This window comes from Chiloscyllium plagiosum, chromosome 1 (genome assembly GCF_004010195.1).
Source record: "Chiloscyllium plagiosum isolate BGI_BamShark_2017 chromosome 1, ASM401019v2, whole genome shotgun sequence".
NCBI lineage: Eukaryota > Metazoa > Chordata > Chondrichthyes > Orectolobiformes > Hemiscylliidae > Chiloscyllium > Chiloscyllium plagiosum.
Genome location: NC_057710.1, coordinates 133,064,918 through 133,078,253, shown reverse-complemented (window position 1 = coordinate 133,078,253; position 13,336 = coordinate 133,064,918). Strand labels below are relative to the sequence as shown.

The 13,336-nt window shown below is 38.8% G+C and overlaps 1 protein-coding gene across 34 annotated transcripts in view; it reads left to right on the top strand.

The window, feature by feature from the left end:
• ank2b (ankyrin 2b, neuronal) overlaps window positions 1–13,336 on the top strand; it is an 892,118-nt gene that overhangs the window by 740,050 nt on the left and 138,732 nt on the right. For all 34 annotated transcript variants that reach the window (XM_043697402.1, XM_043697316.1, XM_043697278.1 and 31 more), the window contains 4 exons: window positions 209–307; window positions 4,757–4,855; window positions 5,343–5,441; window positions 8,470–8,542. In XM_043697402.1, coding sequence (XP_043553337.1) covers window positions 209–307; window positions 4,757–4,855; window positions 5,343–5,441; window positions 8,470–8,542 — 370 coding nt within the window. The remainder of the gene's footprint in view (window positions 1–208; window positions 308–4,756; window positions 4,856–5,342; window positions 5,442–8,469; window positions 8,543–13,336) is intronic.

Genomic DNA, 13,336 nt, shown 5'->3' with positions numbered 1-13,336 from the left:
AATATTTTTGGGACATTACTTGTGTTCTCTGTGGCGAAGGCAGAATCAAAGTATCTATTTAATTAGCCTACTACCTCTTTGTTCCCATTATAAGTTATTAGAATTATAGTATGCTGATTGAAAATGGTTCATCCTTTTCCCTTTTTCCTGTAATTTTATATTTCAGAATCCCTGTAGCTGCATTCTGACTAATACTTTCCTTTTTCAGGTTGGCTACACTCCACTGATTGTGGCTTGTCACTATGGAAATGTTAAGATGGTCAATTTCCTCCTGCAGCATGGTTCCAATGTTAATGCCAAAACCAAGGTAACACCAAGAGTAATTTTTCTTCACAAAACATAATCTTTTTGAACACTTGTTGCTGAGATGCAGATGACACTGACAAGTCTTTATTTGTTTAAAATCACTATTTGACAATTTTTAATTGCCCAGAAAAGAGGATGGTCATTCACTGCGGCAGATGCAGTCATAATAGATTTTGTATTGTAATATTGGATCCAGAATTGTATGATTTTGATACAGCAGTGGTGAAGGAACAGGAATATGAATACAAATCAGAGTGGTTTGTGTCTTGGAGGGGAATTTGGACTTTATGCTGCTTCCATGATCTTTTTGCTAATCTCTTGATGTGTGCACTCACAGGGCTGGGAGCTGCTGTTAGACGATACCTAGTGAATTGCGCCGTTGTATTGTACACAAAACATAATGAAGCCAATCAATCTGTTGTGGTGCGATGGTAGAGTCCCTGTCTCTGAGCTAGGCGGGCTGTGTTAAAGCTTAAAAATGTGTTGCTGGAAAAGCTCAGCAGGTCAGGCAGCATCAAAAGAACAGGAGAATCGACATTTCTGGTATAAGCCCTTCTTCAGGAACCTTATGCCCGAAATGTCGATTCTCCTGTTCCTTTGCTGCCTGACCTGCTGTGCATTTCCAGCAACACATTTTTAAGCTCTGATCTCCAGCATCAGCAGTCCTCACTTTCTCCAGGCTGTGTTAAAGTCCCACTTGTTTCAGAGGTGTGTCATAGTATTACTGAAGAGATTGATTTCAAATATCCAGGACTGTGGGACTGTGCTAAGTATCCCTAACTCTGAGTCAAAAGGTGAGGTTCAGGTCTCACTCCAGAGGTGTGCCAATAACATTTAAAAATAGTGAAGCCACAATGCAGTGGGTGGTTATTAAATCAAGCAGCCAGGACCAGATTCTCTTGTGGGCTGGCAAGATCTACTGTATTAACAGGAGTTGGGAATGGAGGTAGACAATGTACGGTGTCCTTGGATAATCTCAAGTCTGACATTGTTTAAAACTTAAACATTGATTTGCTCTGAGGAATTTCAATAGTATTGTAATGATTGGCTTTCACTGATTGGCTTCCAACAATCATAACCAGTTTTGTGTTTGTCATGTAAATTTCCCTATCCCTAGAACTTTACTATGCCTCCTAGTCAATATTTGGTCAGTATTAAGTGATACAATATGAAACAGCATAGGAACGGGGACAACTGACCCACAGATTGGAGTCTTCACAGTCGCTTGGATGCAGTCTTAAGTCCTGACTGGGAGCAATTTAAGAGAAGCCCGCAATAGGAAACTATCTTATTCTGTTTCCACCCCTGAGTAGAGGCAAGAGCATACCGGTTGCCTATCCGCCAGCACTAGGTATGCAATTAGAAGCTCAATTTGTTGTAAATTGTTGTTGGGGTCTGCCCTTCAGTAATTGAGCGACTGCTAAGACCTGGCAGGTGAGTGAAGGTGTTCTCCTGAAAGCAGTGCAGAGGAGCCTTCAGTGGCTCTTTATTCTAAAGCCTTAGGGATCAAAGAGGCATAGCTATAATCACTAATTGTCTTGTGGGTAGGTTCAGAAGTATTCATAGGATGCCTCTATTTGGAGCACCTTCACAGTCTCTGTATTAATAGAGCTACTTCTCTAGGGTTGGGGGGATCTCTCTATCATTGGACGACCTGTCTGCAATATTGCAAAATGTCAGTACATGTGTAAGTGGCCCATTATTTGACCATTTCATTGAAAATTGCTCATGTTGGGCTGGAACTTCGTCACCGTCCAGGCCAGAACACCAACGTTGATCAATGCCTGAGAATCTTCTAAGTCTAGAGAAATCTGCCTGTACAAAGTTACAGATAGGGACTTCAATGAGTATTTCCCCCAGCTGTACCATCGTATGGCCTTGGACAGACCTGAGAGTCCCTGTATGCACTGTTCACAGGTCAGCCCTTTGAATGACTATATGTGTGGAACAGCAAAATACTAAAATTACCTGTGCTTTCCTAAATACATTTAGAGGGAATATTGGCTTTAATGTAGGTGAGAAATGGAGAGAAACGAGTCAAGTTTGTAATTGAATTGGAAGAATATGGAATTAAATGTTCAGCTCTGGATTGAATTAAGCAAGTTTCCAGGATTGAGATGGTATCTGTGACAAGAGAATCTTTGGAGGGGATTAGAAAAAAGAGCTGAAATGTCCTGTGAGCTTCAGGAATCTGATCTCAGGATCAAATATGAGTTCCCATCCCATACATTTTCATAGAGCCCACTGGCCTTATGACATGGGAACCAGCAATTGACAGGCATTCTCCATTTCTAGTAAGGGATATCAGAAGGATGTGGAGGGGGAGTTTCAGACACATGCAGCCGACTGCTCAGGGAACTGGCTGTCCCTGGGGTGTGAACTGCTTCAATCCAAGACATAGAAAAAGCAGCTGAGACATCATAAAGCTCATGGTGATCAGGACATCAATCCCAGTGCAGTGAGATGGGAAGACACTAGCCTTGCCATTTTCTGTTGGCACCAGCTAAATCTCAATCATCTTTAATTAAGCTGGGAGCATGATGGATGAGGACTGTACTGATTTTCTTTCTACGCACTGGTTAAAGCTGTGCATCAATGGGATGGTCTTCCTGCCCCCTCACCATTCAAGCCCTAAGAGGGCAGTAATGCCCTTGTGAGGGCTTCATCCTACTGCTGCTATTATTAACCAGTGGTAGTGGGGGTATTGCTTGTATGCTGTTGGAATTGTGAGGGAAGGAAGGTTGCTTGTTCAAAGGCACTTGGTTCCTGATTGAGGACCTCATCATTAGAAAGGACGTGGTCTGGTGAGATCCACTCTGCCTGTTCTTACAGTTATCCCCCTGATCTGCTGTGCTCGTGGCGCTATCGTTCAGTTGAGCTGCCCAGTTAGGCTTCTGCCTCTGGGCTTCTTGATCCTGGGTAAGTCTCACCACTGTCCTGTTTAGTGCACAAATGACATGTGATATCTCTCAAAGAGGCAGTGAGGATCTCATTGTCTATCAACTCTGAATCAAGATCCCTGTCTCCTCCACTGATTTCTCCTTAGACTCATAAGAAGTAACTATTATGTATCATAGAGTCATACAGCATGGAAACTGACCCTTTGGTCCAATTAGTCCATGCTAACTATGTTCCCAAACTAACTACTCCCACTTGCCTGTGTTTGGCCCATATCCCTTCAAATCTTTCCTAGTTATGTATTTATCCAAATATCTTTTAAATGTGATAGCTGTACCTGCATCCACCACTTCCTCTGGCAGTTCATTCCACACCTGAATGTCTGTGTGAAAAAACATTGCCCCTCATGTTCTTTTTAAAATTTTCTCCTTTCACCTTAAAAATATGTCCCCTAGTTTTGACCCCCATCATAGGAAAAAGACCCTTGCTATTCACCTTATCCATGTCCCTCATGATTTTATAAACTTCTATAAGGTTACCCCTTAACCTCATATGCTTTAATGACCCACATAATCCAAGAGATAGAAGGCCATGAGCAAACATGTCACATTTTCTAACGCCTCTTTCTGCCCAAGTATAATGCTGTCTCTTTCCCCAACTCTGTCACAATTTTTTTTCCTCATTTTTCTCATGAAGGTGTTACTTTCTTGGGTGCCATTCCAATTGAGTCTTAGTATCCTAGCAACTGGGGGAGGCGGGAAGCTGGGGGAGTGGGTGAGTGTGTGTGCACGCGTGCGTGTGTCTTAGTAGTATTATTGCTACACTTTTAATCCAAAACTCAGGTTTGAATCCTGCCCTGGCACATGGTAGAATTTGAATTCAATAAACATCTGGAATTAAGAGTCTAATGATGACCATCAAACCATTGTTCTCAAAACACCCATCTGTTCACTAATGTATTCAGAGAAGGAAATCTGCCATCGTCATCTTCCATCTGGGAATCTTCAACCACACGACACCGGGGGAGGGGGGCGGGGTGGTGGGTGTGGGCGGTGGGTGGGTGGTGGTGGTTGCCATTAACAGTGGCTACAACAGCAGGTAAGAGGCTAAGCCTTATGACTGTCCAAAGCTTGTCCACAATCTACAAGGCACACGTCAGGACGGTGATGGAATACTCCCCACTTGCCTGGATGAGCGCGGCTCCAACAACATTCAAGAAGCTTTACACCATCCAGGACAAAGCAGTACATTTGATTGGCACAAACATTTAGTCACTCCACCAACAACATTGAGTAGCAGCTTTGCATATTTTCTACAAGATGCGTTGCTAGAAATTCATCAAATATTCTTAGACAGAAGTCTCTACACATTTTTTCAAAAGCTCTGTTGTGTCTTAACATTTCAAGATGACTTTCTCACCATTGAGAAATCTTTCTGAAATCACTTTTTCAATACTATGCTAATGACAAGCAATCAGATTTCTCATTTGTGCCATTTTTTTCCTGTTACTTTAATGCTCCTGAATCCTGAATGAATCTGGCTTAATATTCAGAATGGATATACACCTTTGCATCAGGCAGCACAACAGGGTCATACCCATATCATCAATGTCCTCCTTCAGCACGGAGCCAGAGCCAATGCCATCACTGCAGTAAGTATATCTCTTTGCTTGGTAGAGTAGCTGGCAGATTCTGTGTGCAGAAGGCAAATGCATCAGTAAAGATCATAGGTAATAGTGCTAATTACTGTTCTCACCCCAGAAGCTCACGATTTATTGATTTTTTTTTTTATCATCCATTTCAGTGTAAGCTGTCTTTAAATATATACACCTTGTATCATCATTTTATTTAAACCATGCCAATAGGGTCAGTTTTTGGTATAAAAGAACTGTGGAAATGATCACATGTTTATTTGGCCGTTAATAATAAACACCTCTCCAAATTATTGGAAGTTTTATGACGTAGAAAAGGTCTTGTCAGCGAATAGCAGTGAAGCCATTCTGCATGATTCAAGTAGCTATGATAAATGAAAAGTTTCAATGAATATACTTTTAGGATTTATTGATCACTGTTTGTGGGTCATCAGCTGTCTCAAAGTCCTGATAAAACTAATAAATTAACCCAAATCTATCTTTGCAGAATGGTAACACTGCCTTAGCAATTGCCAAACGTCTTGGATATATCTCTGTGGTTGACACCTTGAAGGTTGTCACAGAAGAAGTCACCACCACTACAACAGTGAGTACATCCCTGAAGGGAAATCTCATCAATATTCCTGGGATGGTTTTAGAATTTTAAGAGTGGATTTGATTTTTATTTTGCAGTATTCTTTACAAGCTGAAGTTATAAACCTTTGCACTGCCACAGATCGGATTAAATATTAAATTATTGAACAAAATATGACACCAGAGACACAAGGTTGTTATTTTTAATATATTACTGTTTGGTATTGCTGATGAGACATCTGTGATTACACTCATTCTGCAATGTGAGGAAAATCTGAATTCTCATACGGAGCTGATTCCATCAACGGCATGTATTTTTAATAGAACAAAATATGAGCCAATCTACTTCACAGTCTATTGCAGTAGAACCCTTAGATAAATTGATGCAATAAGGAAAGAAAAATCATGTTAATTTACAGTATGGTTATTGAAACAAAACCAATAAACAAATTTACAAATTAATTGATTGTCAGACACAAATTGCTGCTGAAATTGCACAGTTTTTTTGTGAACCTGATTTTAAAGACTAGGTCGATGTTCAACTGAGTTGGGGGGTCATTTCCAGGATCTCAGTTTCCCAAATTCTAGTGGTTCATTCATTAATGTCAGGCACTCACCTTGCATTCCTAGCATCCTTAGTGAAGGGGCCACAAATTGGAGTGAAAGAATAGCCGGCCACACTGCAGAAAGATACACAACTAATTATTCTGGATGGGTATCTCTTTTTCTTAAATGATGTATTATAGACCACTGGATGAGCAAAAAAATGAAGACAGTTTGTTGTGAATAGAGAGATTGGATGTATGAGAACATAGAAATGATTTTAATAGGTGGCTTCAAACAGCCAATTATCCAAATAGTGTAGAGTCAGATTAATGTAATGTTTTGTGAATAAGTATAACGTTGCACCTTTTGAGACACAAAGCTCATCTTAACCTGGAATATGTAAATGACCTTGACACATAAAAGAAGTTGAAGTTTTGGATGTTAGTGTTCACAAAATGACTCAGTTTAATATGAACCAGTAACTCAAAATATAAAATAGAAGGAGTCAAGTATACATTAAAAAAAACTTATAAATGAGCGGAATGAGTGATGGACTAAAGTAAACTGAATGAACGTTTCAGTAGCAGACAAGCGGACCTATTGAATAGGAATAATGCTGCGCATGTACAATAGTAAAACAAGAATAACAGAAAATAGAATTTAAAAAAGTAAAGTAAGTGGGAAAATTATTTTCTTAGCTGTAATCTTCAAATGGGAAGAATGTGTTACCCATCCTTAATTTCCATAGAGTTAAGTGACCTGCTAGCTTGTTTCAGAGGGCATAAGAGAAATATACAAGTTGACAATACAATGGCAGATTAAATTTACTCAGAGCATAAAGCACTGAACATATGAAGAAAAATGCTGACATTTGGGCTCGTGGAGATAGCTAAGATGAGATTGGTGAAGACTTCAGCTTTTCATAAACTGGCTGCACAGTTTATTCAACAAATGCAGAACTCTAAACAATAATGCTCATAGAATCTCGAATTATGTAACAGAAGCAATAGAGTTTAAACTTTAGGAAATCATAATCATTTACACTCTGCCTAGGTATTGCAACTATTATTACATTAGAATTAAGTAAAGCATATGCCAAGTTTAAATATAACTTTACAACTAATGTTATTCACTTTCAGAATAAAACAAAAGACTTTCTGTTAATCAAAGCAAAATATTAATCCGAGAGTGTGGGATATGTCCCAGTGAATGTCAGAATTTAGTATATGGGCCAGCAACTACAATCTATAAAATAACCCCTTTCTGAGTCAATACAATTTTTTATGGTATCTGCTTCCTAGATATTGAACAAAATTGCAAAATTACGTTTTTAGTCTTGAGCAGTGCCCACTATGATGAGCAAAGCATTATAAGGAGAACAATATCACAGAGAAGCATCTCTGTTGTAATTTTCTGCATTTATTGATATGCACTTGTTGTTTGATCTTTTTCTAAAGTAAAAAGAGAAAGGAATATGGATTTAGATAATGAAATCAAATATAAATGTAACAGATGACCCACTTAACTGCAATAAATAATTGAGAATGTATAATCTCAAATATCTGCTGGTGAATATAGAATTTGTCATTACATTACCTGAAAATAATATACAGTAAGGAGTTACACAGGCTGTGTGCAATAAGAGCCTCATTTGGCTGCTGGTTTTTTTTGCTGATCAAGTTGTATTGATCCAAAGGCCTGTACTGCCCAATGTTCTGGTTAGTGCGAAATTATCACTAACTAGTCTTTGTTGTTCCTAATAATTACTTCATGCTTTTCTTTGAACATCCTGAATTAACTCATATCTAATTTTATGTGTTTTTGTTTCAGACAATGACACAAGTATATGAAATTTAGTTAAATAAAAATAATAATATCAGTTACGCATGAATATTCAGGTCAATACCATTCGCTGTGGAATCTGTTTAAATCAAATTGTAACTTTATCCTGGTGAAAGGATTCATAACCATTAAGTAACAAAAGTTTTAGGGTTGTATTTATTATGACAAGCCTGACTGACCAGACCCAGATTGGTTGAGTTAGGCCATGATGTTCTTTTGGAGTCTGTTTGTTGATAAACTTCCATATACCCTAAATATATTTTGGGACATTGCAGGGAAAAGGTGAGGCAATGCTCATGCCTACCATTCATCCCCACCATGGCAACTGGTAGTCAGGTTTTCAATATTATTGGTATTATTGTTAATTGATTTCCATTGTTATTGGTTTAGGGAAAAGTGGTTCAAGTTTCAAATCAAATCTGAAAATTGAAGGAAGTCATTAAACAGAAAAAAAAGTTATCCTCTGAATAAGCTGATAAGTACTTATTGATTTAATAGTTAGGTATCTAATTGGCATAAGTGTGTTTGGCTGTACATTGGAATAGCTTTCAAAATACTGTCAGTACTGCAGATATAGCTGGTTTGCTGCCATCCAGTGGTAGTTCTTGCAAACAGTTGACACAATCCTATAATTCTGTTCCTGCTTATTGCAGACGGTAACTGAAAAACACAAGCTGAATGTACCTGAGACAATGACCGAGATTCTGGATGTCTCAGATGAGGAAGGTGAGAAATATATTTTTCTATATAATGACATGAATTGTTGCCATCACAAAAATTATGATTATCATTCTCATTGTGGAACTGATCTATTTTCAAATAAAATAATATTTTAAAAAATATAAAGTGTTTATGTTCAGAGAATGTTTGAAAACTTTGTTTTTAATATTCCAGAATGAAAGTGAAATATGATGAAAATGGAAAGAGCTGTGGATGCTGTAAATCAGAAGTATAAACAGAAATTGCTGGAAAAGTTCAGTATGTTTGGCAGCATCTGTAGAGAGAAGTCAGAGTTAATATTTCTGATCAAGTGACCCTTCCTCGGGTCTGAGGAAGGGTCACTCGATGTAAAACGTTAACTCTGATTACCCTCCACAGATGTTGCCAGACCTGCAGAGCTTCTCCAGCAATTTCTGTTTTGATTTGGGAAATTTGATGAAATATTGATAGAGCTCATTCATTGGTCAACCTTGTGTGGATCTTGTGCTACTTGCTTTGCAAAATATATTTTGCTGGAAAGTTCATGCTAAGTTATCTGACCTGTTACTTCTGTTCCATTCTGCTGCAAGTATAAAGTCCAAGCTGCATGTGGTCAGAAGTTCTTCTGGCAGATTTTCAAGGTTGTGTGAAGTTCCTTTTGAATGGAATTGAAATGTAATTAAAAGTAGGATGTTCTATGATGTGTCTGTGCATCTATTCATTGGAAAATATTATAATGAAGACTAATAACTATAAACTGAGCTGGCCTAAAGTATCCTTCTGCCTAAATATACACTGTGCTCAGACACACAGTTCAAGGTTCAATCTCTGGTTCATGTTGAGTTAGTTGATCTTAGCTGGGCCATGGTTAAGGTGCATCATTGACTTTTTCATGACGTCCTAATCTTTTGAAAATGTACACATATGATTTGAAGATTGGTTTGGGTTTAACTTTGAAATCCATGTGAAGTACCTGATCAGTACTCACTGGGTGACCTCCTGTGTAAAAAAAAAAGATCACTTAATTGAGCAGATGAAGTTAGCTGGTACCTTTTGAAATAGTATGCCAGCAATAATAAGAGGCTATTGGAGAGGAGCAGAGAAAGATGGAAAAAAATTGATTGGAAATATCCACATTGTAATATTTCTGAAAATCAATGATGAGAATCATTAAGCTCATTGTAAGCAATAGAAGCTATTTGTGCTACTTGCAAGGTCGACAATGGATTTGACAACAACAACTTGTATAGCATTTTTAATGTAGTAAATTGTCTCAAACTGCTTCTCCAAAGCATTACCAAAAAAAAGTTGACTTTTACCATCTTCATGTGACATGAGAGAGAACAGTCAAACACTTGTTCAAATAGGTAGGTGTAAGAAGTGTCTTAAAGGAAGAATAATGGGTGAATCATTGGAGAGATTGGGAAAAGGGATTCCAGAGCTTAGGGCTGTGGAAGCTGATGGCTTAGCTGGCAGTAGCATTGCCTTTAAAAATGCATTGTTCAAGAAGCCGGAATGGGAGAACAGCAGATAACCTTGGACTGTTGTAAGGATGAATGGGATTACAGAGATGGGGAAGAGTAAGACCTTAGAGGGATTTAGAAATCATGATAATAAAGTTAAAATTGCTTAACTGGGAATCAGCTCAGGGGAGCAGAGTTGACGAGTGACTAAGTTTTGGTGCAGTCAGTTTTCAGAGGACTGAGTGTGGGAGATTAGCCAAGATAATAGGTGTTCTTGGTGATTGCAGCAGCATGGCTGTTCTCAGCAGCCATCACACCACTCAGTCCAACCTCTGCAGAGTGGCCATCTGCCTGGCCCTAGCACCCCCAGACCCCATTTGCCAATCTTGGAGGGTATACAGCTATTGATATACCTTTATCCCCCAATGGAGCTCCAGCTAGCTGTGGTGCTGTTAGGCCATCAGATTTTGGGGATCTGCTGCCCTACGTACTAGGACAAAGTCACCTTGTCTCATTTGGCCCGCGGTAGTAAACTAGAGTTCTGTTTTCAGCTCAGGCGACTGGACCTGCCTGATAGCATTATGACCAGTGTCCTCTGATGTAATCGGCTTTTAGGGTTAAAAACTGGGAAGGGGTGAAGGATTGATTCTGTTCATTTGCAAGAATCTATGGTGTAGAAACAGAAAGAAAAGCGATTGCAGATGATCTGCAGGCTATGATTGGATAGATAAGAATGTGTCAGGTTACTGGAGTCCCAGATAACTCGATAGCATTAAAGAGGCATTGGATGAGGACGGTATGGTCAATGCGAGGAACTCTCTAGTGGAATACTTTACTTTACTTTTTTCACTGTTAAATTGGATAAGAATTTGTGACAGTGTGGAAAAAACTTCGGAAAAATTCAAACATGGAAATGCAAAATCCTGGAATTTTTCACAACATGCCTGCCTTCAGCACAAAGGTGGCATGGTATCTCAGTGCTTAGCACTGCTGCCTCACAGTGCCTGGGACCTGGATTTGGCTATACCCTCAAACGACTGTTTGTGTAGAGTTTACAAATTTTCCCCGTGTCTATGTGGGCTTCCTTCGGGTGCTCCAGTTTCCTCCCATAGTCCAATGATGTGTGGGTTAGGTGGATTGGCTATGGGAAATACAAGGTCCCTTGGATAGGGTAGGTGGATATGCGGTCTGGGCCTGATGCTGTTCAGAGCATCAGAGTGGACTCAATGGACTGAATGGTCTGTTTCTATACTGTAGAGATTCTTTGATGATGTGATATGATTTAAAAATGAACAGTAAGGTTCCAGTGAAACGGAGAGATAGTGCCTGCACCACTTTGTTCCTGATTCTTTTCTTTCAGTTCTGAATTGGACCTTTTATAGTCCCTTAACAGTCTGTTGATCCAATCATTACCAGTTCTTTGCTGTGTTGAAAAAAATTGAAAAGACACATTACCTATATACATCTGGTACAGAATTGTTCTGTTGCATGCTGTTGTTTCAGAGTTGAAATTCAGCTTGGTAGTTTTTACCTTCTGCTATGCAGAAAACAGGACATTAGGAATAAAACCATCTTTGTTTTATAATTGATGAAGAGGCAGGAGTGGAATAGGTAGGTGTTTAACTTCACTGGCTGGATGGTAATGAAGCAGTACAATGATACAAACACTATAGAACCCAACTGGGTTTAAATATATTGAACATCTATAAGCTTCTATAAATTATGACCAACGCAGTAAAATAAAAATTCTGCCTTGTTACCTTAACTCTTTGTAATATTACACTTTCTGTTTCAACATTTCAAAAATGACATTGTTAAAGCTTCAGAATTGTTCAAGGATACATTTGCACCATTGGCTCAGTGCAAGATTTTTTTTAACAGGGCAGTAGTTTTTCTGTGGCTTCAAGCAGTGATAGTTATAGATTTTGGTTGAATAAGGGACGTGTGGGTCAAATTCTGACTTGCCTCATTGAAAGGGTGTACCTACTCAGAAGACGAGGCAGAGAATGGAGATATTTGAGTTTCAAGTCTGGATGAGGAACAGGGTGACCTGAATTTCAGAGGTTCCTCCACAAGTCCTCCAAAGATATATTAGAAGATCCCAAAATAATTTGGGGATTGGGTGGGAGAGTGACTCTGACAGTAGTATAATTTTGTTTACAACACCCTCAGTACTTTCTCAAAATATGTGCCGGTCAATCCTAATTGTTTCCTCAGGGAAGAATTTGGGTGGAATTCATTACCCACACTCAATGATGTCTATCAATGGAAAGGAAGAATCAGGCAGATCCTACAATGGGCCACCAACTCTGTTTTCAATTCTAGTTCAGTGAATATGCTTCTCGGAACATCCAAACTCACTCAATTAGGAAGATTTTGTAGAGCTGCGATTGGAATAGTTTCGTAACCTGGAATTCTTGAATTGCAGGGGGTTTGTGAATTATGATCAAACAACCCATGATTTTCATTTCATCAAAGTGAATGACTGAAACAACATGTACTACATGACTACTTGCATATTTCCTCTTTACAGTGTTCTCTGGCAGGGGCTTAGAATAATAAAAATTACCCGATAAATCTGATGGGGCTTATAGAAAACTATGCCATGTATGGCAATGAATGATTGCAACTAGTTTTGATGTGGTGGAAGGCTTCTAGTTTGGCATTAAATATTTGGAAAATACATCATAGCTGCAACTGTCCTCTGAGGAATGTCCTACCTTAGAACAAAGCACATAATGGAACTAATTTGCTCAGAGGACGAGGAGTTGGGAATGAACTCTTTCTGTTTTGTATGTGGAATTATTGTTTGCAATGCTTTTTGTGATGTGCAAGTATCTTAGAATCATAAATCCCTACAACACAGAAAGAAGGCTATTTTATTGACGTTGGCCCTGTTTGACAGTGCTATGAGCTCCTCAAAATTATATTTTTGAAATATGTTCAAATGGATTTCAATTTTGACAATTTTATGATTACAGATTCCATTTATTTATTTACCTCTGTAGAGTGGCTGTGGTTTAGAGAAGATTGTTTTTTTTTCTAGTGGAGATTGAATGGTGGTTTATTTTGGCAGTTTCATGAATTTCTCAATGATTCCCCAAAGTTGTTATATGGATGTTGAGCTCCGTCAGTATCGATGGTTAATAGGCTGGGTGGAATGGAGGGGATAGGAATCTATTTTAGTTGTAGAGAATTGAGTGCTTGCCTAATTTTTGAGTACAGAACTGAGCAAACGTTCAGGGACTTTAGATACGTCTGTTTTGGTCCAATGTGTGTAAGAGGGTTTCCTGACACAGTATGTAGATAGGCCAACAAGAGGCGAAGCCACATTGGATTTGGTACTGGGTCATGACCA